The following is a 27,526-nucleotide window of genomic DNA, read 5'->3' as shown; positions in this document are numbered from 1 at the left end:
CTATTTAGTTTAATTCCTCGCCTGAGGTATTTTATTAAAGAAAAGCTGCGAGGAATGGTACTTCATGACATGCATCTTCTCACACACCTCGACTTGCAAAGGCGGATGTGTGACAATGAGGGTTCAAAGAGCTTCCTCATCCTCCATACTCGCTAGATCTGGCACTAACTGATTTTCACCTGTCTCCTAAACAGAAAGAACACCTTCGTGGAAAGTGCTATCACGACAACGATGACCTCAAAGCTCTCATGAACGGGGTTTTCAGGGTGGCTTAAGTTCTTCCTGACCGGAATTGAAAAGCTTCACTATCGATATGAGAATACTATTCATAAACAGGGAGATTATGTTCAAAAATATAATTAACAGCACTTTCACAATTGTTGGATTTGTTTGTTAGGCATGGATTATTTTTACCAGCTCACACATGCCCAATACACATGGCAGTTGGATTAATGATACATGAACAGTATGGCTGCTGGTAGTTGTGAGATGAATGAGTACAATTAGCCCCAATTGGCTACAAAGATCAACCCGAATGACCCCCCCCCACACACACACACACACCCCGATGGCGTTGTGTCGCCTTCACAAACATAAGCATCCTATTTAACACTGACACATAATGATGATACAATCGGTATTGAACAATGGGTTGTCGCTTTTGTTTAAGAAATTGTATAACAACCTAATGAACCAGGTAGGGTGTGGTGGTTTTACCATGTTTATAGGATTTTGTATTTATATTTTATTTCAACGTTGAAATGATTTTATGCGTGTGCATATCTTCGAATGATAAAAATCCGTGAAGAGCGTGTTCCTTTCAAACAAACACATGCATATTTTGATAAATGGAACAACCTCGTTTGCATAGAAAGAATCCCAAATGCCTTCTTCAGTTTTTCAGTCTTATTTCTCTCTCTCTTCTCACAAGTAGATGTTTTTTGTATACTTCTGACAGTCCGACATCATTTAGCATTTTTTACTGATTTGGGTGCAACGAAGTCGTTGTTGGAGAAGTGCTTCACACCTAAAACTGAAGTCAAACTCGTCTCCAACAGCGGAAGAATTGCAAAGTGTGCAGACACGGTCTTCCCGTTTGAAGTAATAGGCAGTTTTCGAATTTTGGTATTTTTTAAAATGTTGGTAATATAAACCTTGACAAGAAACATTCTTGCCACTGTTGAACAAATTGGTATTGAAGAATACTCTTGACCTTTGAAACCAGCCATGAAGTTGAGCAAGTAGATGGGTTTTTATATACTTCTGACAGTCATTTAGTATTTTTTACTGTTTTTACTGAATTTGCATCATAGTCTTGTATCAAATATTATAAAATTATATAACATATTAGATAACTTTGTGGGTCCGTTAAAATTCGTTAATTTATGCAAGAAGAAGATCATCCGTTTAAGTACTTTAATTTTGAGGGATTCACTGCCATGTTCCCCCTAAACCACAACATTGGGTGGTGAATTCCTCAGACCAGTTACTATTCTTAAAACTTTCAGTTGCATTTTCTTCATTATTTCTAAACTTTCAAAACCCCATATTTCGGATCAGAAGAGAAGGATTGGCACTACCATCACATCAAACGCCTTCAATAGACAATCTAATGATAGGTTAACATTTCGTGTTCTTTTTATTAGGCAGTACATTACTTTTGTCGCGTTTGCTCTCAGTGGACGTCTGAATAGACAGGTGAGTGGGTAGTGCACGTCTGAATAGAGAGGGGAGTGGGCGGTGGACTTCTGTATAGAGAGGGGAGTGGGCAGTGCACGTCTGAAATAGAGAGGTGAGTGGGCGGTGGACGTCTGAATAGAGAGGTGAGTGGGTAGTGCACGTCTGTATAGAGAGGTGAGTGGGCGGTGGACGTCTGAATAGAGAGGGGAGTGGGCGGTGCACGTCTGAACAGAGAGGTGAGTGGGCGGTGCACGTCTGAACAGAGAGGTGAGTGGGCAGTGCACGTCTGTATAGAGAGGGGAGTGGGCGGTGCACGTCTGAATAGAGAGGTGAGTGGGCGGTGCACGTCTGAACAGAGAGGTGAGTGGGCAGTGCACGTCTGAATAGAGAGGGGAGTGGGCGGTGCACGTCTGAATAGAGAGGGGAGTGGGCAGTGCACGTCTGTATAGAGAGGTGAGTGAGCAGTGCAAGTCTGAATAGAGAGGTGAGTGGGCGGTGCACGTCTGTATAGAGAGGGGAGTGGGCAGTGCACGTCTGTATAGAGAGGGGAGTGGGAAGTGCACGTCTGTATAGAGAGGTGAGTGGGCGGTGCACGTCTGTATAGAGCGGTGAGTGGGCGGTGAACGGGTGAATAGAGAGGTGACTGGGCAGTGCACGTCTGAATAGAGAGGGGAGTGGGCGGTGCACGTCAGAATAGAGAGGTGACTGGGCAGTGCACGGGTGAGTGGGCGGTGGACGTCTGTATAGAGAGGTGAGTGGGCGGTGCACGTCTGTATAGAGAGGTGAGTGGGCGGTGCACGGGTGAATAGAGAGGTGACTGGGCAGTGCACGTCTGAATAGAGAGGGGAGTGGGCAGTGCACGTCTGTATAGAGAGGTGAGTGGGCAGTGCACGGGTGAGTGGGCGGTGCACGTCTGAATAGAGAGGGGAGTGGGCAGTGCACGTCTGTATAGAGAGGTGACTGGGCAGTGCACGGGTGAGTGGGCGGTGGACGTCTGAATAGGGAGGGGAGTGGGCAGTGCACGGGTGAGTGGGCGGTGCACGTCTGTATAGAGAGGTGAGTGGGCAGTGCACAGGTGAGTGGGCGATGCACGTCTGAATAGAGAGGTGACTGGGCAGTGCACGGGTGAGTGGGCGGTGCACGTCTGAATAGACAGGGGAGTGGGCAGTGCACGGGTGAGAGGGCAGTGCACGGGTGAGTGGGCGGTGGACGTCTGTATAGAGAGGTGACTGGGCAGTGCACGGGTGAGTGGGCGGTGGACGTCTGAATAGAGAGGTGACTGGGCAGTGCACGGGTGAGTGGGCGGTGCACGTCTGAATAGACAGGGGAGTGGGCAGTGCACGGGTGAGTGGGCGGTGGACGTCTGAATAGAGAGGGGAGTAGTCAATTATATTAGACTTTTATCTTTACAAGCAGTTTTACCTGTCATTTTATCATTTCCTAGCCTGTCATTACCAATAAACAGATTTATTTTTTTACAGATTTTAATAAGTTATTTATTCTTGTTTTGTCCTGTGTTTTGTCATGCCCTCACGCGTTGCAACTCAACTTCATGGAACACAGACTCAGGGTTAAGTTCTGATCTCATTTCATCAATATCCAATTGAAACACTTCAATTATGTATTCGTCAAGAATTTCGTACTCGCATAGATTATATGTCCTGGCATTATAGTCCCCAATTAAAATGACTTTGTGTGAAGAAACCATACAATTTACAAATGATAAATTGACAACGTCCCAGCTTGCAATCAAGGATTCTAAAAGATTACAGGTCCATCATAACTTCATCTGAGGCAAAGACTTACCCTTAGTGCGAACACCTGGCATCATCATTGAATTTCAGCAATCCATTTATATAATTTGATTACCTATTACGCCAAATGGAATCTGTTTCGTTGGAAAATTGAAACGGTTATTCTCTAGCATTGGCGTTTCATATTTCTACAATAGTTGTTTACGACATGAGTATTAGTTGATTACAATAGCTGGTGTCACATAGCACAAAATGATAGTTGTATGCCTGTAATGTCTTGGTTACTTTGACATGACAATTTGCCATCGAGGATCACACATTTCATCTAGAGGTAAGCTAATGTTTTAAATAATAGTTTACTCAGGAAACAATGAGTTACCTGAACAGACAAGTAAATAGTTATATTTCCCTTTAAAATAACACGTGGTTTAATATTTAACAAACAGAAGTTATCATTATACATGCCATGAAAGCCAGACGGGAATGGGTTTTAAATAGTCCATGTACCGGTCATATACATGTAACATAGATAAATGTGATGTGCAATACTGTTTGGAATTGAATGCGATATGTAAATAATGGAACGTGTTCATTGGGTAAAACATTTCAAAACATTATGCAATATAAGGTGTTGAAGATCTTCTTTAATTGACCACAAATTACATTCTTGACTGCCCTGTAACAAGATCAGAAATCACAGACAGTATTCGTGCATTAAAGAACAATAAATCAGCTGGAGTTGAACATATCATAAGCGAATACCTTAAACACTCATCAGATAGTATCAATAGTATGTATGAAAATGGTCTTTTTCCTGAAAATTGGTCATTAGGAATTATCATTCCATTAAATAAGAAAGATGACACAACAGTTCCAGATAACTATCGGGTGTCCTTAGCAAAGTATTCACTTCAATTCTATGCAAGAGATTATTTTTCTGGACAGACACGCTTTGTGTTATTTCTGAATGCCAGTCAGGCTTTCGGAAGGGGTATTCCACTGTAGATAACTGTTTTGTCCATAATGCTCTTGTACAACGATTCCTTTCACGTAAAGGGGATAAGTTTTACGTCGCTTTTTTATTTTTTAAGGCGTTCGATTCCATACACCGTAACCTTCTTTGGAATTTGCTTTATAAACGGGGATTAAGTACAAAATTGGGTAGAATGTTGCAGTCAATCTACAAGAACGTTACGGCAAGTGTAAGGTCTAACAATCGTATGTCTGAGGCATTCGATTGCCCTTTGGGTGTCACGCAAGGCTGTGTACTTAGCCCGTTCTTGTTCCATTTTTTTTTATAAATGAAATAGTTCTTGAGATGGAAGAGGAGTGTCCGTTTGGTGTACAGCTCCATCCAGACATTATCCACATCCTTTTACTTCTATTTGCAGATGATTTGATACTCGTTGACGATAGTGTTTCTAACCTTCAGAAGAAACTAAGCGACCTTGAGAATTCTTGTAACAATCGGAAAATGTCAGTTAATATGTCCAAGACCAAAGTTGTTGTATTTAAGAATGGTGGTGGTTTGTCACGTTTCGAAAAGTGGTTTTACAAAGGGAAAAGGGTTGAAGTTGCTTGCGGTTATACTTACTTGGGTTTGTATTTTAATAACAGGCTTAACTGGTCTAAAACTCTTGATAAGATTGCCCTGCAGGCGTAAAGGGTATGGATAACTATCCTCAGAGGTATACATTCGCTACAACCCTTTTCACCAGATTTCTACTTTCACATTTTCGATGCGAAGATCATGCCAGTGCTATTGTATGGTACCGAGGTCTGGGGGTTTGAAAATGATGACAAATTGGAAACTGTGCAGTTATATGCTTGTAAACGTTTTTGGGGTTTAAAAGTATCCGCATCAGACAACGCTGTATTGGGCGACTGTGGTAGATACCCTATTCGCGTTGCTTTGACCAGATGTCTGACATATTGGCTGAACATACTAAAGATGCCAGCCCAGCTAACACACGACGTTGTCACAACGTTGTGGAAAGGTTGTGGATTGGTAACGTCGTGATATTACGTTGTCACAACGTTGTTATAACGTCAACGTGCAACGTTATTTCACAACGTTATAACAACGTTGCACATTCACGTTGTGAAAACGTTGTGCATTGGACATCACACAACGTTTTGTAGCTACGTTTCTGAAACGTCGGTGAAACGTTATAGAGTTTGCTTCTCGATAGTCATAAAGGAATAGAACTGCTTTATCAAAATCAACATGAATTTGTCAGAATACCAAGGCAGTAATGCATTACCTTTCTATATATTCGGCATTTAAATTTTCATCTTTTAATACTAAAATTTCCAGAACGTAATTGCGTATCTCTATGACAACGTTATTCCACAACATAACAACAACGTTGCAAATTAACGTTGTGATAACGTTGTGCTTTGGACATTACAACACTTTTTGTAAATGATGTTTAGGAAACCACTTGTAGACCTACCATCTCTTAGTTTTATTTTTTAAAGATATATATCTATAACGAAGTTATCTGTCTACTAAATGTTGTCACAAGCAATATTACAGTTAAAAACAATTGCGCCCATTTTTTGCGGCGTGAGAGCGACTGCGGAAAAGTTCAGCCTGTTGCCTCGTGAAGTGACGTCAGAATGACGTCACATTGTCGCGGAAGATTTGTTGTCACCAGCCATCTTAGTTCAAGCTCACTAAGAAGTCTACAACCAAGAGATTGTGCAGCAACTGGAACTGGACAGATGATCTGTGAATTCGGATGAGGTAAGTTAATTTTTGAGAAGCAGCCTCCGCTTGTTGATATGTTTCTGTACAGGCAGATCGTCAAATGATTAAATGTATCGTATTATTCAGCAGTGGCAGGGTTTAGAATGAAGTTTGCCGGTCACTTTCACTGAGCGTCAGTGACGATATTAATATTTGATGCACAGAACATAATGTATATAGAGGCGAAGGAGGCCCAAGACATTTTCCCATATTATTATTTTATGGATACCAAGGGTAATTACCAAGGGCAAGCAGTAGATATGTTTGACCAGAATTCAGTCTGGCGGCGTTTTGTGGCCGTCATATTATGTTCGGGTTTCGATCGTAAACGTGTAGGTCTGTAAATAGGCCTAACTTATGCATCGCCTACTGACCACTGACAGTTATCGCCATTTCTTCCGTGTTATTTCGGAAATCATTACTATTCAAAGTTTACTTGTACTAATCCCTCGGACTTTGATTTTTGTGAAACAATGTGGCTCATTCAGGTCATGGGAAAGGTTTAGTAGATTTCTCTTATACAGCGAAGAGAGGGAATCAAAACAATGGAAGTATTTTCAGATCGACTCTCTGTAGGCTACTAGTTATAGCCTTAGTCTTAATGCGCTCAATGATGTTATGAAAAGTTGTATTTTCGGGAATAGATAGAAACATACTTGTTGTTTCCGAAAAGGCCTAATTAGCACAGACTGAAGTAGCCTAAATGTGGACCATCAGGTTGTTGGTGCTGACTATACATTTTATTTTAGCAAGGCTCTTATCATGGTGTAATTTTATTATTTGCAAAAAAAGAATCAATTCATCATTTTCCGATAACTAGATATATGTCCGACTCCCTTCTAATGAAAACGAGCAATAGTAAAACGAGTCTCTCGTCGCGCGCTATAACGGGGTGTTTGCGGTATTGTCATATTGGTGATGATAAGCTAGTCGATAGTTAAAAGTTAAATATCACCATATATTCTCAGTGAGTTGGTCATCGTTTGTTGATTATTAAGGTGAGATAGGTGTAGCCAATGTGCACCAATGAAAAATACAATGGAATTGATAGCAACCCTATTCGTTCGGTTTTCGATCTCCATATGTTGCCACGTATAGGCTACCATACTAGGTCTACAGAATTATATATAACGATATTAAACTGTATTACGTTAATAGACGTAGTAACAAATATATTTAAATAAATATTTACTGAGCTGTTTCAACTTCGTCTGGTATTGTATAAGCTATTGCATTTTGTTAATTTTCCCATGTTTTCTAGATCTATCTTTGTAAATATTACAACATAGATTCTATATAATTATCCTGGCATATTAATATGGAAAATATTAAGGTTAGTATTAAAAAAATAATCACAATTTTAATTAGGATAAATACCCCAAAGTGTTAACACTTCTATTCATAATTCATATTCAACATTCATGCTTCAAATATGGGAACTATTTATTTTATTTGGCAATATATATTTTTCATTTATGTATATATTTTTCAAATAAGGTTTTAGAAACTTGGCCAACATATTCACTTGAATCACTAGTTTGTGATGTACAGCAGAGAGGTAAAGTTACTGCGTTTGAATAACTACAGTTGATCTGTTGACTGATAAAACTATTTGCCAATACTACCACTAGTTACATCATACTCTAAGTAAATGTGATTTATCTATACAGTACTGGTTTATTTAAAAATGTGATACTTTGTGGTTTCTGTTTTTCTTTTAGGTGGAGAAAACAGTATTGTGGGAGCATATTTGTTTAAAGTACATCACTGACAGAAAGGTATGTATGATGCAATAATATATACAAACATCTTCAAGAATTAAAATTTAGATGATTCTTATTTAATTATACCAAAAGTCTAAAGGGCGGGGGTATAAAGTTACACCAATGATTCAGTGCTAAAAGCTTTTCTGCTTATGTATGATCCAAGAGTATCATGGCATTACTGTCAGCGCCTTCGCACTTTCAGCAGTTTTTAACTGTTTAAAGACTGACATCAGACATCAAAATATTATTTGGGGAATGCAACCATTATTTTGTTATGTCAGAAATATGTCCCTTGCCTTGCCATTTTATAACATTTGTGTCATTTTTTATTCAGTTACCAAGGCTTAAGGAGAGACTATGGATACAGTTGAAGATCATCCCTGTGACTTTTCATTTGAGGACTGAAAAGGCTCCTCAGCCACTCATCCCAAGTTCTGACTTGTCATTTAATAAATAAATAAAGGTCACCTCAACCAGAATTCTATTGTCATTTCGTTGCTGGGAAATGGATCTTAGGACATCAGATGCATAGACTATTCTGTTTGTCACAGTGTTGCTCTAAATGCTGAATGTATGGAGTAAGGCCAAGAAAATTTAAATGTTTCAATTTGTGCAGGGCTTATTGTTTGATGTTTTTTTAATTTGCAAATTCGTGGGGAAATCAAATATCTTTTAATTGTGTTGAAACATTTGTGAACAATTTGCACATAGCCTTGAAAACTGTTTGGGAAAATAAATATATAACCAAATTGTACAATCATGTAATTTAAAACATTTAGATTTTTATCTTGGCCGTATTTCAAACTCTGCCAAAAGAGAGTGCATTTCATTGACTTGCTGTTTCACGGATATGGTTAAAGTGAATTCAGTTTGCAGAATGTATTGCTTGGTACCTGATGTCTTAACTAGATTGGTACAAACATTTCAGGCTACCTCGGAGGTATTGAGGAATAAGACACGGACATTGCAACAACGTGCTGCAAAGTCTGTAGTGTCGCCATATGTATGCGATACCTACGTTGTCGCGACGTTTGGGATGAACGTTGTAGCAACGTAAAAAATGGACGTTGTGACAACGTCTTGATTTGGTTGTATTTTGGTATACGCACAACGTTGTAGCAACCATTCTGGGAGTCTACAGATTGACGTTGTGACAACGTTACATCACAACGTTGTAGCAACGTAAAAAATGGATGTTGTGACAACGTCTTGATTTGGTTGTATTTTGGTATACGCACAACGTTGTAGCAACCATTCTGGGAGTCTACAGATTGACGTTGTGACAACGTTACATCACAACGTTGTAGCAACGAAAAGTCAACGTTGTCACAACGTTGTCACAACGTAGAATTGTTTGCTGGGAGACTTCCGATTACCAAGAAAGTGCTACAATATGTTGTACCTGTATGATGAACATGGTCGTGTCAATTGGGTAACTAAATTAAGGAATTGTCTTTGTAAACTTGGGTTCGGAGATGTATGAAGGTTCCAAATGTATGGAAACCGAAAGGTGTTTTGTAATATGTTTAAACAACGTTTGAAAGACAATTTTCAGCAGATCTGGCATAGCGAACTTCTTGCAAGTTCAAAAATGTCATTTTATGCTTGTTTTAAAACTTATGTTAAATGTGAACCTTATTTGTCATTCTTAAATTCGCAAAATATGAGAACAACTCTCACGAGAATCAGACTGAGTTGTCATACTTTGGAAATTGAGAACAGACGTCATTATAAAATTCCAAGAAATTTAAGAAAATGCAAACTTTGTAAATTAGACTGTGTTGAATAGTAATACATGGAAATTACTGGATCAGTGTTATGCAAATATTTATGCTTCTATTTCCTACCAAGGTGAACAATCAGACTAGATGTTGGCTAAGGCAGGGTAATCTATGGATGGGTTTTTTGTTTTGTTTTAATAAATGATCTCATTACAGCCCTCAAACAGGCACAATGGGGCATTCGTGCATATGGTAAGGATATTCCAAAAGTCTTGCTTGTCGACGATACTTCACTTGTTAACACACCACCGAGGGGCTTTCAAACATCCCTTGATATTGTACATACATATGCCCAAAGGTTACGCCTACCCTATAGCCCATCAAAAAGTGCAATTAATGTGTTCAGCGAAGCGAAACGCAAGGGGCATATCTTCCACTGTAGCCATCGGTAATCCACACATTACTACAACTGTTTCTACGGTATATGTTGGAATACTCTCAACGTATAATCTTTCTTGTAAAACAGGAATTGAAAAGGAGTCTTATTGAAGACAAAATATTAACACCCTTATATATTTAGGATTAAATAGTTCTGATCTTCATCCAATTTCAAGCGTGAAAATGTACCTCAGAATAATACACAAAACCATCACTTGTGCATGTGAATTACCCTTGACATCAAGGGACAACATACCGATCTATTTGCAGGCACACAATGATATTTTGCACGCGCTGTACAGGATATTGATAAAAAATCTGCTTCAGAGTCTACTATTGCGAACCTTGGACTTTGGACAATTACTGCATATATTCATAAATGCAAACTTTTAATTCTCGGTCGTTTATGCAACCTGAACCTGAATTGTAATACCAGTTTTTTTTGTGTGCGTCCATTTCTAGCCCTGTCTGTTCAAAGGCAATCTGTCAAGCACATAAATCAACACATACAATTTGGGTAGCCACCTTTGTACATAAGTGCAATACAGTACTTTCCCTCCAAAATTTTACATATACGACGAACAATTATTTCTCACAAATGTATAAAAAAAACTCTGGCATGTCCCGTTCCAAGATAATTCATACAAAATTTACATACCGTGTACTTTGGCAATTAGTTTTTCTCTACCCGGAATACCGACCTGTCTAACAACTTTGTGTGAAAGTCTCATCACGCTGTAAGCATTCGAAAGAATACCTTCGACTATGACAACCACATTATTTTAACATTGTAAAACGCTTATATCAGAAAGAAATGCGTTTTACCCTTTTCTTAATGACTCACTTGATGTTACAAAATATGTCGATTTCGATTTTCATGTTTGTGAAAAAGTGAAAAAGAATTTACTCACAATCTGGATCAACACATCTGGGAAACTATCATACTACATTTCGCCTATTATCTGTACAACTAAAGCATCTTTTGATATATACTTTTTAGTTGATATCTGTCTCCGTATAGGTATTTGAATTTGATAGGTTGTGTGAAATTGTAAATATGTAATGCCTCTTTATTGTATTATGCTATCCACGTGTAACTGAATATACATTCATTGTAATCTTCGGAATGACCACTGGGGGGAATTTAGAATATCTCTCCGTCTCTCTAACTTGTATTTTATGTATGGTTATACCCAGTGGTATCGAGGCTTCTTATTATTGTCATCCGTCAAATTTTGACATAACCCTCGTATGATTATTATGATAAGACAAAAGATTAAGATTGAATCAAAGGGAGTTTTAATTATTTGAGAGATCTGACACTTTTTTGTGTAAAACATCTTTTCAGAATTGTAATGGGCGATTGATGTCACATCTGAATATGACACTGATACACGGAGTTATCTGAGCCTGGGGTGAGAATTATGGGCCTACTGGAGTGAACTGAACCTATTCTGAGTGAATTGTTAAGGGATTGACTTGAGCCTGCTACACCGGCAGGTACACTTCACTGTGCCCTCACCTCTTGTTCTTGGTAAAAGTGCAGTCAGTGATGGTAAATAGGGAGACAATCACCAGATTGTCTGGTCCAGACTCGATTTTTTTTACAGACCGCCGTCATATAGCTTTAATATTGCTGACTGCGGCATTAAACAACAAAGAGTAAAAAACAATCATCAAACCTCCGCAACTGCCTCCTCACAGTGGCATCATCGGCAGTAAAAGCTTTGGTCGGCGGGTGAGCACACACACAGTGACCAGAAGACTTCGGGCAGCAGGTAACAGGGCCTGTCGACCGTTCAGAGGACAGATGATGACCGCTGAATTTCGACGCAGACGTCGTTCCCTGCGGTGGAGCTGGCGTTATGGTGTGGGTTGGAATTTGTTGAGACCAGACAACCCCACTCGTCGTCATCTATGAAAACCTCGCTATATAGATGACATCATCCTACCAGTAGTGCTGCCCTACCTCGATCGTTCTGTACAAACACGACATGTTCTGTACAAACACGACATGCCAGGCCCTACACAGCTCGTATCGTACAGGACTTCCTTGCCAACAATAATGTCAACTCCTTACCGTGACCGACATGTTCTCCTAACTTATCCCCTACAGAACACCTCTGGAACGTGATTGACAGGAGAGTTAGAGTCTGACCAGACCCTCCCGCAAACAGACAAGAGTTGATACAAGCTCCTAGTTTAGTTTAAACATATTTTATTCTCATGAAAAGGATTGGGCACAAGTTATCACAACGCCCTCCCCCATCGATTTGCATGTATGCTCATTTACAGTTAATAAATCAAATGACAGAAAGGAAAGGAAAGAGATAGAAAAACGTATGTACATTCACACTGCTCACTCAAACCTTTTTGTTTTCTTTATATATGTATGTACATTCCTAAAAGCTCTTACAACCTCTACAAGATGAAAGGAGCAGCTTGCCTCGCGGATAATCAGACGTTTGACGTTTTCCGTCCGACGCAGAGTCTTTGCGAGTAATGATTCACGGGGTGGCCACATTCGGTATTTAAGTGACAATTTGTGTTTTAACTAATTGCAGTAAAAATCTGGATAATTCCTCTGATTCTGTTTGTCTGGTGTACGCTATTTAACCACAAAATGTCAAATTTTGAGTTATTCAACATTTTATGGAATTGTTGGATTATTAAATATACTTTACTTAAAACTTTTAGTATTTTAAGTTTTTTTAATTGCATAACTGTTTATTCACGCGTGGTGTGGCAGATTGTAATTGAACGAGAGCAGGTATTGTAGACTAGCCTGTAAATAAGGCCAACACTGTAATTTGATACACCGTACTAATAAGATTATGGGAATTATCATATGGAGGCTGTTGTTCGGGACTGTTATAATTTTTTTTCATACCAAAAGTGGCAATGAATTTAAAAATTGCTTTCGTGTCACAGTATTCACTCAAGTTTTCCTCAATGTGCTTCAAACATAATTCCCATTGGTCAGTTCGACATCTCATATAATAAAATAATTATTTCGAGATTTCGTTAGAATGTGAGATATTCAGCCAGACGTTATGCAATAAAGACGAATCGGTGATTTTTCTTCATTAAAATACGCACACGGGTACTTGTATATTGCACACCTAGTGTCACTTAATAGCCCAGTGTCATTAATGGTACGTTTTACTTCACACAAGACCAAAGATGTGGCAGGCCGGGTTCTTCCGCTCTGTGGCCTCGTGTTTGTTAGTCATCATAAACAACGTATCGAATAGAAGTAACAACAAGACATACAATTGGAAATGAGAAAGAAACCAAATAACTTGAATGTTGTTGATGATATTGCCAATGAATTGGAGTATGCTCGCATGAATTCGTATGATCAACTATATTCTATTTGTGAGAGGTGAGGCGGGGTTCATTAAAGATCATTACAATATGTACAAAAGGTAAAACTTGTAAAACTTGTATAAAGGTAGCCGTCATATAGCTGCAATATTGCTGAGTGAGGCAACGAACAAACCAAAATCTTGAAAGGTAAAATCCTACAAAAGGCCCATTTTGAATAGTAATGTAATGACATAATATAAAGTATATTTCATATGCTACAATATACTTTGCACCCAATTAGTTAATGATTTAAGGAGACATAAAAACATGGGCGAAATATTTTAATGCCGCCAAAAGATTATTTAGCTAAAGTTAAAATGAGTTGAATTATGTGCCATGGTGCTTGTAGACACATCTTTATGTATATGCAAAACAAAAACATGAGTTTTGAACAAAGGAAAATATTCTTGGCCTGGGCGAAATATTTTGATAAGACCACAAATTAGCAAAGGAAGTTATGATTGTAGACACACCTTTTATGTGTGAAGAAAAACCATGAGTTTTGAGCAAAGTAAAATACTGTCTTTTGCTAACGCCACACATAACTTGAGTTAAGTAAAAATGAGTTGAATTATGTGTCACGGTGCTTGTAGACACACCTTTATGTATTTGCAAAAGAAAAACATGCGTTTTCAGCAAAGGAAAGTATTTTCGCCCACTATTCGCCTATGGGCCACTCTTCGTCCATGGGCCGACATAGTTTGAATTTTGAGCAGCTCAAAGATCTAATTTTACATTCTTTTTCCTTTTTATACACCAATGAGAACAGAATGTTAAATTTTGTAGATACCTTTGACAGAGACTGGCCATAGCATGGAGAGATTAATAACAATAAGCAAATTAACAAGTCCATGGAAAATGCTTTGGTGTATGTTAATGTTCTTTTGTTTGCGGACTACTCAGGTTGTGGGCTAGATTAACACTTAGTAACATTAGTAACAGAAATACATTTGTGATAGAAACAAACAACTGCATTTAAATTGAAAGGAGCCCAAGTGAGATTCAGACTTTTGAAAAGTCTAGACTTGCTTCATCGAGGACTATATCATTTCTATAAGGGCTGGTCGGAAGTTAATTAAAATAGTATGGTACAAGGACAGACTGGTTGTGAGCATCTATCTTCAGAACTCGTAAAAGTCATTATCCTGTCTCCCTCAAGGCGAACCGTTCCAAAAAATATAGCTGAATGTAAATCGTTTGTGCATCCGAAGCGACCGTTTGCGAAAACGTTCGGGTACTGACATCGATAAAACTAACATATGTGTTGATTATTACCAATGATTATGACATTGTCATTCGACCTTAATAGTTTCGTTGCTATTTTGAATGAGAAATGTTTTTGATTTTATATATTGTGTCTTATTAATCTTTAGACGTTCTACCTAATGCCATTAAATCAACTTAAAAAGTATCGACTGGCATAGCAGCAAATCCCTTGTGCTAAAACTGTCGATCCTGGTTACGTTATTTATTGCATGTAGAGCTTCCAGCAGCTGCGACGTTACATCAGTTACGTGCTGTAAACAATCCACGAAATCGTGAATGCACAGAATGGAAACGTTGAGTAAGGTATTCTAAACCCCGGCCTGTAACAACACGCAAGAGCTGACCAATGAAGGCTGACAACGAGCAATAACTGTATATGCTGGTTTACGCTGAAGAGGGAGGAGCTTGATAAAATCGTTCATTCCCATGTCAAATAATGACGTTATTTGGACAGAAAACCAATGTCGAGAAAGCGTCCACAAAACGTTATTTCCCAATGACCATATACGGAAAATAACGACGTTTTCGTGTTTGCAGTGGGGCCTGCCAAGCTATTTCAGTGGCTTCACATGTTACACATCAACTCTAGCATATAAATCCATTCCTTCACTTGCTGCAGCACCACACTGGGTACAACTCTTGACAATGGTGAAGGTAAGTAAACTGTTGTTTCCTGTATGTTATAAAGTTATATGTAAGGCTAACTAAAATACATTCTGCAGGGGAACCTACACTATGTACGAGTATTTAAGGAAACCCTGAGCCTAGAGCTGGAAAGGGGTTGCGTATAGGCTACTACAGCTGAGAAAGGGATAATAGTGGAATGGAGGTGAATGTTTTATTAAAAATATGTTCTGGGATATGTACGAGACACAATGTTTACCGTTAACCACATGCTTAAGAGTTTTACTTTTGCTTCATTGTCAAATCTCCTTTCCCCTCTCAACTCGTTAAGAGTTTCTGATGAACACTGTAGATTTTATTTTGTACCTAGGTGTCTATCTGCTGACATTAGTTCACTGGAATCTGTCTAAACCGAACTTTAATTTTTCCTTCCCCCCACTAAATTAACTAAACTGCCGCGCAGAGGAAAGTATACACCCTTGTTTGTGTGACTTAAATGAAGGAAAATTAGAAATGGATATATTCAATGAGGATGTATTTAATGCGGGTAATATTGCTGTGTTTCGGGCCTTAAGTTTTCAGTGGGTAACGTATTGATAAGGTTTTGTAATGTTTGGGCAAATCCAATTTTAAGTGTTACCTTCTTTTGCCGGGTAGTTTACCTTCATTGATCAGTAATGAAATCTGTCTGGTGTGGATTTCTTTTACTCTGAATTACTGATTGAAATTATGGGACAATGTATTATAGCTCTCAAATTCAGAATTAATGTTTATACATCTCCGTAGCTCATCCGGTAGGCTGTTCGTCAACTTTGATTGAAGCCGACAATGGCCTTGACTCAAATGTAACATAATATTACGGTTAATGACTATGAGAGGAAAATAAGTCTTTGCCAAATCAAGTTTTTTTTATTCCTACCTGTTTGTTGGAATATATACCTGCCTGTTGCAATATATACCTACTTGTTGGAATATATACGTACTTATTGAAATATATATACCAACGTGTTAGAATATGTCTCTACTTGTTGGAATATATACCTAATTGTTGGAATATATACCTGCCTGTTGAAATATATACCTACTTGTTGGAATATATATGTACTTATTGAAATATATATACCAACGTGTTAGAAAATGTCTCTACTTGTTGGAATATATACCTAATTGTTGGAATATATACCTGCCTGTTGCAATATGTACCTACTTGTTGGAATATATACGTACTTATTGAAATATATATACCAACGTGTTAGAATATGTCTCTACTTGTTGGAATATATACCTAATTGTTGGAATATATACCTGCCTGTTGGAATATATACCAACTAGTTGGAATATAAACTTACTTGTTGAAATATACACCTACGTGTTAGAATATGTCTCTGCTTGTTGGAATATATACCTACTTGCTGGAATATTAACGTTCTTCTTGGCATTTATGCCTACTTGCTGGAATATATACCTACTTGTAGGAATACCTATCTATTTGTAGGCATATATAACTACTTGTTGGACTATGTGAGTGAGTGAGTATGGTTTTACAGCGATTTTAGCAATATTCCAGCAATATCACGACGGGGGACACCAAAATTTGGCTTCACACATTGTACCCATGTCGGGAATCGAACCCGGGTCTTCAGCGTGAAACGCAAACGCTTCAGCCACTAGGCTATCCGACCGCCCCTGGAATATGCACCTACTTATTGGCATACATACCTACTTGTTGCGATATATACCTACAGAATCCAATGTTTGTCTCCTTGTTATGATAAATAAGGTCCACAGTAACTAGTTCACAATATACTTCTCAACAATATAGGGAAATATGTTATCTCAAAGTAGACACAATTTATGGATAACAACTTATTTAATATTGTTAAGGTGACGCTTCGGTAAGATCCTTATATTGTTGTCAAGCAAGACTGAATGAGGAATTTTATACAGAATATATATAGTCGGTAGAGGATTAATAGTAGAGGATTAACAGTAACAACAATTGCATACATGAGTGGGATAACATGAGTAGGCAATGACAACAGAAGGATAATGCTGTCACAACATGGTGGACAGAGAACACATGGGTGGAAGCCAATGGGACATAAAGCCTGTTAATCAGGATACGTTTGTGAAGGTGTAGTGATTATTGTTTAATGAGTTCATAGTAGGCGGATGGGAAAAAAATATGTTATCTGTCCATGATGCACAAAAATGATTGTCATTATGAGTATGAGTGAGTTGGGTTTAACGCCGCTTTTAACAGTATTGCAGCTATATCACGGCGTGTCAGCTTAATGTGGGAGGAAAGCCCGAAGTCATGCAGACGTTTACCACTTCGGTGAAATCCACGAGTACGGGTATGGTGCTGACAAACCTAGAAACATAATCGGGGCAAACCGGGATTCGAACCCGCAATCGCAGGTTTCTGGCGTGCCCAAGGAACGCAACTCTGCACAGCGAATCGTGGCCCCCTGAACTTGGGGGCAAAAGAAACTATGACTAGAAACTATCTGAAGTGAGCGATATTATATAAAAAGGAACTATCATGACACTTTATCAGCCCTGAAAGAATGCTTGGAGATGGTTGTATCTAAAAAATATATAACTTAATATAAAACTTTTGAAAACTTAATAAAAAACAATTCACATAATATACAACTGCTGATGGGTATCTTAGACAGATTAAGATATTAAGATATTATATGTTAAGATTTTTCAGCTTAAATGTACAACATTTCAAACATGGAAGGGGCCATGCGGTTGCAAATTCAGTTCAGATTACTTTTTTCAAACTGTTGTTTAAATAGACATAATTAAATTTGACAAAATTTCAATTACATAAACAAACAAACTTTCTTTTGCCCCTCTGTTAATGTATTATATATCTTTTTGGTTCATATTTTTATGTGATACTGCTGCTGAGAATTGATAGAAAACAAATCTCAACACTTATGTCAACCACTGGTTTGCCTGCCTCGATGTTTTTTATATAATTTAATTGCTTTAATTTTGAAGCAATTTTCAGTTAATTCAAATGTTGATTCTTCAAGGATCCGATAAGAGTGCTGCTTCTCCTGCTGATTTGTCACCGGTGCTACAGCCAGCGTAAGTTGGTAACTGTCGCTCACATGTATCGCATATCTCTTGCCCCATTGACACTTAACGTAGTATTTTATGGAATAGCTAACAACAATGGGTTTGAATTCAATCATTATTTTTGGGAAGTAAGTTAAGTACAAAATATTGGCGTCCAGATATTGAATCAGAAGTGATCAAAGATTCCCATTATTATGATAAATGAATTGCATTATATAGACCTACTGTCCTATCCCCATATTGAAAACAGTCTGATTCAAACCTCTTGAACAAATTCAGGTGTCATCATTGGTGTGAGGAAAAATGTGAGGTTTCAGCTACATTGATCACGTGGTTTCTGAGGAGAAGAACATTATGATGGCAATCTCATTAAAAACAGATCTAAGTTCTCGTTGCCACTAAACAAAGATCTGAGGACATCCCATTACGGGTCACGTTAGAACGACCTTTCACGAACTAACTAGAAGTCGTCATCAGCCAATTAGAAAGCAGCTTTCTCTAGCTTTACGGCACTCCATTCAACCTAGCAACTTCCATTTCTGTCTACGCTTGAAAAACTATGTTGACCCAGTTATCGAACAAAAAATTCTAAAACCGAACAAGCGAACATTTTGGAATGTCTAATATATGGTTGAGAGTGTATGGCAGTGTTAGCGTTTTCGAGGATGCATGATTGTAAAATACATTCCGACTCTCACTTTCATAATCTGGGAAGCGATGCTTTGATAGGTCGGGTGAAAGATCGTTCTGAAGTGACCCATAATGGGATGGCCTCAGATCTTTGTTTTGCGACAGCTAGAACTAAGATCTGATTTTGATGAGATTGATAACGATGGATGATGTTTTGTATTTTCCAGTATGGCGACTGGCAACCATATTGTATTTCTGATTATCTTGAACTTACTTGGTACGTCATAAAGTGACTATCTCAACAACCACGTTTCAGACCAATGGTCATATAATGGTTTGAGCAGATGTTTTACTAAAAGAAATATTAAAGCTGGCTGGCTGCATATAGAAATCCCATTTTTATGCCTTGAATACACTTGAAACCCTTTATAGCAGCAAACACCCACTAGGTCCACTGAATCCACGAAGCAAACCAGCACCTGAAGTTCACAAGATCGGTTTGATAATTGTACAGTTTGTGTATTGTAGATGTTCCTCCAGACACATGTCCTGTCGTCATTGACGTCCAGACAGTATCTGGATTCACCTGTGAAAAGGACCATTCGACAACGCCCGACAAACTGGTACCTGATTTGTACCTCATCGAAACTGTCATGGCAACCACACCCTGACTTTTACCGCATAAAAACTGTATTGGTGACCGTTCCTTGATTTGATTTGATTTGACTCATTCGAAACTGTCACAGTGACCACATCCAGATTTTCACCCCTTCAAAATGTCATGTTGTGCAAATCCTGATCTTCACCTCCTCAAAACCTTTTTTACGTTCACATCTTGATTTCCACCAATTCAAAACTTTCAAAGTGACAAAAGCCCGATTCTCTCCCTTGCGAAAATCTCACAATGACCGGACGCTGATTTGCACACCTTCAAAACTGTTTTGGCGTCCATGCCTTGATTTTCAAGCAATCGAAACTGTCATAGAGACATTACCTGCATTCCGGACCCTTCCAAACTGTCATGGTAACCACAATCAGTTTTTTGCACCTTTGAATTTGTCATTGCGACCACAAACTGATGTTCATCCACGAGAAACTGTCATGTTGTCCACTCTCTGACTTTGATCCTCTCATTACTGTTTTGGCGTCCATACCTTGGTTTACACCCATTCTAAACTTTCACAGAGACCACACCCTAAATTTCACCCCCTCAAAAGCAATATCCTGAGTAGCACCAATTGGAAACATTCATAACGTCATTATCCGGATTTGCCCTCATTTGGAACCGTTTAGGCCACCAAAACTTAATTTAAAACACTTTGAAACTGTCATGGTGACCCGGCCTGATTTTTAGCCTTTACAAACTGCCATGGCGTTTACGCACTGATTACCATCTTCAAAAACTGGCTTCCTCATCCTGATTATCACGCTTTTAAAACTAGCATGGCGACCACACCTGATCATAGCAATGAAAAAACTGTCATGGCATTCAGATACTGATTAGCAACCTTCAAAAACTCTTACGTATTTGCATAGATGTTGTCTTTGGCACTTTTATTCTTATTTCAAAACACTTTCTGGAAACCTAATTAACCTTCATATTTTATTTTGCAGCCATCAATACGGCCTGTAAAATACTTGAACCTTGTGCTAATGGGGGCACATGCACGCAGCTAGATGCCGACTACACGTGCACCTGTCCGCCTCGTTTTACGGGTGATCACTGTACAGGTAGGTTTCAGAATGGCCATGATGGAATGAGTTCGCTTCAACGCATCTTTTAAGACTTATTTAGTTATATGACGGTGTGTCAGATTGTTTTTGTTTGTTTTCTGTGTGACGCCGCACTCAGCAATATTCCAGCTTCATTATCACCACCTGTCATAGCAGCCACACCCTGAGATTCACCCTTTGGAACGATCATTGCGATCATATCCTGATATTGCGATCATATCCTCGTTGATTCCTTATTTCCCTCATTCGGAACTGTTATGAAACCATGCCCTGCTTTTCACCCCCCTGAAACTATCATAGCGGCCACAACCTGATTATGACCCTCTAAAAACTGTCATGGCGTTCACACCCTGATTATCACGCTTTAAGAACTGTCATGGCGTTCACACACTAACTACCACCCTTTACAAACTGCCATGGCAACCACACCCTTTATTTTACCCCTTCAAAACTGTATTGGTGGCCGTACCTTGAACTTCTAGTCATTCAAAACTGTCACAGCGACCACGTCAATGTTTGCACCCTTTGGAAACCTTCCACTGATTTTCAAACCTTCAAAATGTCATGTTGTACACGCCCTGATCTTCACCTCCTCAAAACTGTTTTTGCGTCCATATTTTGATTTCCACCCATTCGAAACTTTCCTTGGTGACCACACCCTGGTTCTCATCCCTGCAAAACTCCTACAGCGTCCGGACACTTATTTTCACCCCTTCAAAACTGTTTTGGCGTCCAAACCTTGATTTTCAAGTACTCGGAACTGTCATAGAGATAATATTCTGATTCTGACCCCTTCAAAACTATCCTGGTAACCACATTCAGAATATTGCACCTTTGAAATTGTTATTACGACCGCCACCAAATTTTCAAGAACTATCATGGCGGTTATACCCTGATGTTCATACATGAAGAACTGTCATGGCGGATATAACCTGATGTTCATACATGAAGAACTATCATGGCGGATATACCCTGATGTTCATACATGAAGAACTATCATGGCGGGTATACCCTGATGTTCATACATGAAGAACTATCATGGTGGTTATACCCTGATGTTCATACATGAAGAACTATCATGGCGGATATACCCTGATGTTCAAACATGAAGAACTATCATGGCGGATACATCCTGATGTTCATACGTGAAGAACTATCATGGCGGTTATACTCTGATGTTCATACATGAAGAACTATCATGGCGGATATATCTTGATGTTCATACATGAAGAACTATCATGGTGGTTATACCTTGATGTTCATACATGAAGAACTATCATGGCGGTTATACCCTGATGTTCATACATGAAGAACTATCATGGCGGTTATACCCTGATGTTCATACATGAAGAACTATCATGGCGGTTATAACCTGATGTTCATACATGAAGAACTATCATGGCGGATGTACCCTGATGTTCATACATGAAGAACTATTATGGCGGTTATACCCTGATGTTTATACATGAAGAACTATCATGGCGGTTATACCCTGATGTTCATACATGAAGAACTATCATGGCGGTTATACTCTGATGTTCATACATGAAGAACTATCTAGGCGGTTATACTCTGATGTTCATACATGAAGAACTGTCATGGCGGTTATACCCTGATGTTCATACATGAAGAACTATCATGGTGGTTATATCCTGATGTTCAAACATGAAGAACTATCATGGCGGTTATACCCTGTTGTTCATACATGAAGAACTATCATGGCGGGTATACCCTGATGTTCATACATGAAGAACTATCATGGCAGCTATGTTCAGCCAGTTGAAACTTTCGTGGTGACGATACCAATATTTTCCTTCATTCGGAACTGTTATGAAAACCATATCCTGATTTCACCTCTCTGAAGCTGTCATAGCGACCACAACCTGATTATCACCCTTTACGAACTGTCATGGCGTTCACACACTGATTATCACACTTCAAAAACCTATCATGGCGTGGAGACACTGATTTCAACCCTTCATGAAGACCATGCAATGATAATCACAATTAAAAAAAACTTTCACAATTGTCGCATCTACGAACAGTGTTTCAGTGACACCAGACCACCTCTGTGGTCTAGTGGTAGAGCGTACGACCGGAGAGCGGAAGATCCGGGGTTCGATCCCCGACCCCGTCATACCAAAAGACGTTAAAAATGGTACATGTTGTTACCCTATCTTGCGCTCGGCATTAAGGGTCTAAAACAAGGACTGGTCGGCTCGGAGTCAGTACACTGTGCCTGAGTGGGGTATCCCTGTTAAACTGCGGCATGGTATCTCAGTGAGCTAGCACTATAAATCGGCATCAGTCCGGGCTAGTACAAGCAGTCACACACACACACACACACACACACACACACACACACACACACACACACACACACACACACACACACACACACGTGCATGCACGTCGCTATATATAAGTGCAATAATCTTTGACGTGATGTTAAACACTAGTCATAGGAAGGGCACTCTTCACGATCAGAGAACTTCTTTGGCAGTGGAAGTAGTGGTAGTTGCAACAGCAGCATATGTGGAAGATGCTCAATACATTTTGTGTCAATGATGATTATAAACTCCATAATGCCCATAGCAAGGAAAAACTTCGGGCCGAGTATAAATGTAGACTAAAGAACATCTGGAGTTCAGAGCATAAAGTTAAAGCCACAAATACTTATGCTGTACCTGTCCTTTCGTATTCTCTTGTTGTTGTTTATTGGAGGAACCAAGAAATTCACGGTGTTGACACCCTCACACGAAGAATCATGTCAGACAATAGATCCAACCACCCTTGCTCTTTCCTTAATCGCTTACATTTACAAATCTGTCTATCAATATATATAGACATTATATATATACAAAAATGAGGTAAATGTTCACTCGTGTCAATCTCGAATTACGGCGTACTTAATGAATTAACATGAATTAACACTCTTTCAGTTACACTGAAGAGCTGTCATGAGACAGCGAAAGTACTATGTATGAAACTAATATAAAGAAGATGATGGACTTACATGGACTTTATTATTTTATTATATATATATATATATATATATATATATATATATATATATATATATATATATATATAGATATTAATACACGATATTTACCATCCCCAAACACACAAGCGTGCTAGCCTCTTTATCATATAATGTCATTCCTTAATTCTGTGCTTCAATATCGCTTTCAGACAGACAGACAGACAGACAGAAGTTTATTCAATATTTTAGGCCATATGACCTATAGTACAGTAGTGTTGTTTTTTTGTATCAACATTGTACAGTCACGTGTAGGTAATAATAAGTTTACATAAAATTTTAGCGTCTAATTTCAAAAATCTTCTTCAGGAATATTGACAGAGATGATATTGTATTTGCATTGCAGGAGTTCAACAAATTTTTCATCAGTTGTTCATCTTTGTACATAGTTGAAATCATAGGGAGATATCTATTTCTAAGAAACTGATAATATTTACAAATGAGAAGTACATGAAACTCATCCTCAACATAGCCTTCATTACAATAACGGCATAAACTACTTTCTTTACCTTGTACAGTTTTCTTTCTGAGATTGTTAACATTAAAATTATGAAATGATATACGTAATTTACACAAAGATCTTCTCAAAGTTCTATCCTGAAGTACAGATACATATTTTTCAGGAACAAGTAAAGATTTTATATTCGTATAATTGCATAAAAACCTTGAGGATGATATTTGACAGTGCCAATCTTGTGAAAATATATCAACTAATCTTTCCTTAAGCATGAAGATAAATAGTTTATCATTTCCAACATCTTGAGATATCCATGCAAGAGAAAAACTAGACACCCATAAACAATATTTACCCTTTTCATCCAAGGCTTTTAACATATTATAACAATGAAGAGGAAATCTATTTGAATTCATACGAAGTAGCTTTATCCAATATTTAATTGCCCGTAGCTGGGATGAAACAAAAAGACTGGTACGACCAGTTTCTCCTAGAATTGCTTTGTTAGAGGCATATTTACCGACACCTAAAAAACGTTTAAAGTACATGGCATGATTTTTTTCTATGGAATCATTATAATGACATCCCCATATTTCTGAACCATACAGCAGAATCGGTGCTATTTTTCTGTCAAAAATGTCCGAAACAACTCGGAAAGATATAATTTGTTTTCTTTAAAAACTCTGTAGACAGGAATCAAGGCTTTAGATGCTTGCAGAGCCAACTGCTTACAAGCTGTTGACCATGGTAATCGAGAAGATACAGTCAATCCTAAATATTTATAATATGAAACAATATTGACTGTCTTATTACAATACGTCCATTTTTCAAATTTATCGCTTTCCCTCTCTAACAAGACCCGTGAAGATTCCAGTGTAAAACAGGTCTTCAGCAACCCATGCTTGCCATAAAAGGTGACTATGCTTGTCGTAAAAGGCGACTAACGGGATCGGGTGGTCAGGCTCGCTGACTTTGTTGATGCATGTCATCGATCCCAATTGCGTGGATCGATGCTCATGATATTAATCACTGGATTGTCTGGTCCAGACTCGATTATTTACAGACCGCAGTCATATAGCTGGAATATTACTGAGTGCGGTGTTAAACAACAAACCAACCACCCAACCTCTCTCACAAACATTACCGAAACATTGCGAGTTTTCCTGAAATGCGCGCATTAATATTCATTACGTCACAGGGTAAGTGATGTGTCAGTCGGACAGTGACAGTAGTCAATATTGTTCCAACTGAAATCTGTTTTTTATGCAGTGGCGAAGCAACATACATGCAAAGCAACAATTGTTTTGAATTGCCTTTTGCTGCAATCCATCGGTCTGTTCGCTAGAGTAACTGCCCTTTGTCAAAGGGAAGCTACTCTAACCCTAGTCTATGAGACGTCACGGCCACGGTCAGACGTTGTTGACAGTCGGTCAGTCCTGTCATAACGTTAAGAAGTGTAGTCAGATGTACACACAGCGACAAAACGAAACAAGGTAACAATTCAAACATATTTCGGCCAAATCCAACTTTTTTAATTTGTGGAGAAGGTTTCAAGCCGCAGAGGTCTACAAACACAGACCTTGGCTAGGCCTCTTGCCCTCGCAAAAGTGTTTCGAAATTTATATCTCCAAAGGTGCCAAAACTTATAAAATGCCTCAGCTACGTCACAGTTAGACACTGATTTTCAGTATATTAGACTGTTCTTTTGATAATGAGAGCAATTATCCCTGTAGTTTATCCAGACTCCCGATGGTTAATTCTGACTCGATCGCCGAATGACGAGGGTGACGCCATGTTTGTTTATAAACAGCGAAAGTAGTCCCTAGTTGACCTTTGATATTTGCATCTCTATCCGCATATGACCCCGACGGATATCGTTTTTATCCGTTGGCTTTACCCTGCCGAGAAACCTACCCATTATATGATAATATCTATATATGTGTAACACTCTGTAACAAACAACAAAGTCCCTTCATCTACAGACAAGGAACAATCTTTACATATGGCCCGTTTGTTTTCCAGTCTACACTGACCTGAAGCTAGACATCCTGATTGTAGAAGATGTTTCACGCTCCATCGGCAAACCCAACTTTGACGAAATGAAACGATTCCAAGAGAGTATGGTAAACTCTACCACCATAGGCCGTGATGCTGTTAACGTTGCATTGATAGCGTTTTCTTCAAACGCTAGAGTTGTATTCAGATTCAATGAATATAGCAACAACAAGTCGGGCGTTCTGGCAGCTCTCAAACAGCAGACATACGAAGAGGGTCCGTCTACGCACATTGGCGATGCCATCAAGCTGGCTACAAGTACAATTTTCAATGGCGACCGCAATGACGCTGACAACAAGGTCATCATGTTTACCGATGGGTACACCACAAGGGAGGACCGGGAGGCCATTGCTGCCAGTATTGGTTATCTGGAAGCCAAAGCTGAGGTATTTGTTGTTGCTATCTCGGAAGTAGATGCCAATTCCACAATCCACCTAATTGCTTCGAGACCTTCCAACATCTTCCAGATTGGCTCCCCTGATGCAGTCAGTGCTATTCTACAGATGATGATGAGTGGTCCCGTCCTGTCGCAGAACAGCTTCGCCCAGCCGCCCAGAAATGATATTTACAGGGGATGAAATAGCTGCACTAAATGTTATTTCGTAACCAATAAATGCAGTTTGTTGTTTCACTCTCACTCACTCACTCACTCACTCACTCACTCACTCAGCCACTCACTCACTCTTCGGGAATATCTAGATAATAAAGCATTCTGTCTAGACGGTGAAACTGCATCATCTTGGGAAATATCTAGTAAATGAAGCATGCTCACTCACTCACTCACTCGAAGCATGCTCACTCACTTACACACTCTCACTCTACGGGAGTATCTAGATAATAAAGCATCCTGTCTAGACGGTAAAACTGCATCGTCTTGGGAATATCTAGTAAATGAAGCATGCTCACTCACTCACTCGAAGCAAGCTCACTCACTCACTCACTCACTCACTCACCCACTCACTCACCCACTCACTCACTCTTCGGGAATATCTAGATAATAAAGCATTCTGTCTAGACGGTGAAACTGCATCATCTTGGGAAATATCTAGTAAATGAAGCATGCTCACTCACTCACTCACTCACTCACTCGAAGCATGCTCACTCACTTACACACTCACTCACTCTACGGGAGTATCTAGATAAT

The 27,526-nt window shown here is 38.9% G+C and overlaps 1 protein-coding gene and 1 long non-coding RNA gene across 2 annotated transcripts; both read left to right on the top strand.

Annotated features, from left to right (window-relative positions):
- The first annotated feature begins 5,991 nt into the window (after window positions 1-5,991).
- LOC139472901 (uncharacterized) lies at window positions 5,992-8,462 on the top strand. Its single transcript, XR_011653912.1, has 3 exons — window positions 5,992-6,183; window positions 7,908-7,964; window positions 8,287-8,462. It is a non-coding gene; the product is annotated as an uncharacterized lncRNA (long non-coding RNA).
- A 6,929-nt stretch (window positions 8,463-15,391) lies between these two features.
- LOC139472661 (cartilage matrix protein-like) lies at window positions 15,392-26,960 on the top strand. The gene is made up of 4 exons (XM_071255126.1): window positions 15,392-15,400; window positions 18,421-18,475; window positions 20,711-20,827; window positions 26,350-26,960. The coding sequence occupies exons 1-4, from the start codon at window positions 15,392-15,394 to the stop codon at window positions 26,958-26,960; spliced, it is 792 nt and encodes a 263-aa protein (XP_071111227.1).
- The last annotated feature ends 566 nt before the right edge of the window (window positions 26,961-27,526 follow it).

The sequence above is a fragment of the Haliotis cracherodii genome, unplaced genomic scaffold, assembly GCF_022045235.1.
Source record: "Haliotis cracherodii isolate W230 unplaced genomic scaffold, xgHalCrac1.p SCAF_25, whole genome shotgun sequence".
Taxonomy (NCBI): domain Eukaryota; kingdom Metazoa; phylum Mollusca; class Gastropoda; order Lepetellida; family Haliotidae; genus Haliotis; species Haliotis cracherodii.
The sequence above is the reverse complement of the archived record's forward strand: the minus strand, read 5'-3'. Positions and strand labels throughout refer to the sequence as shown.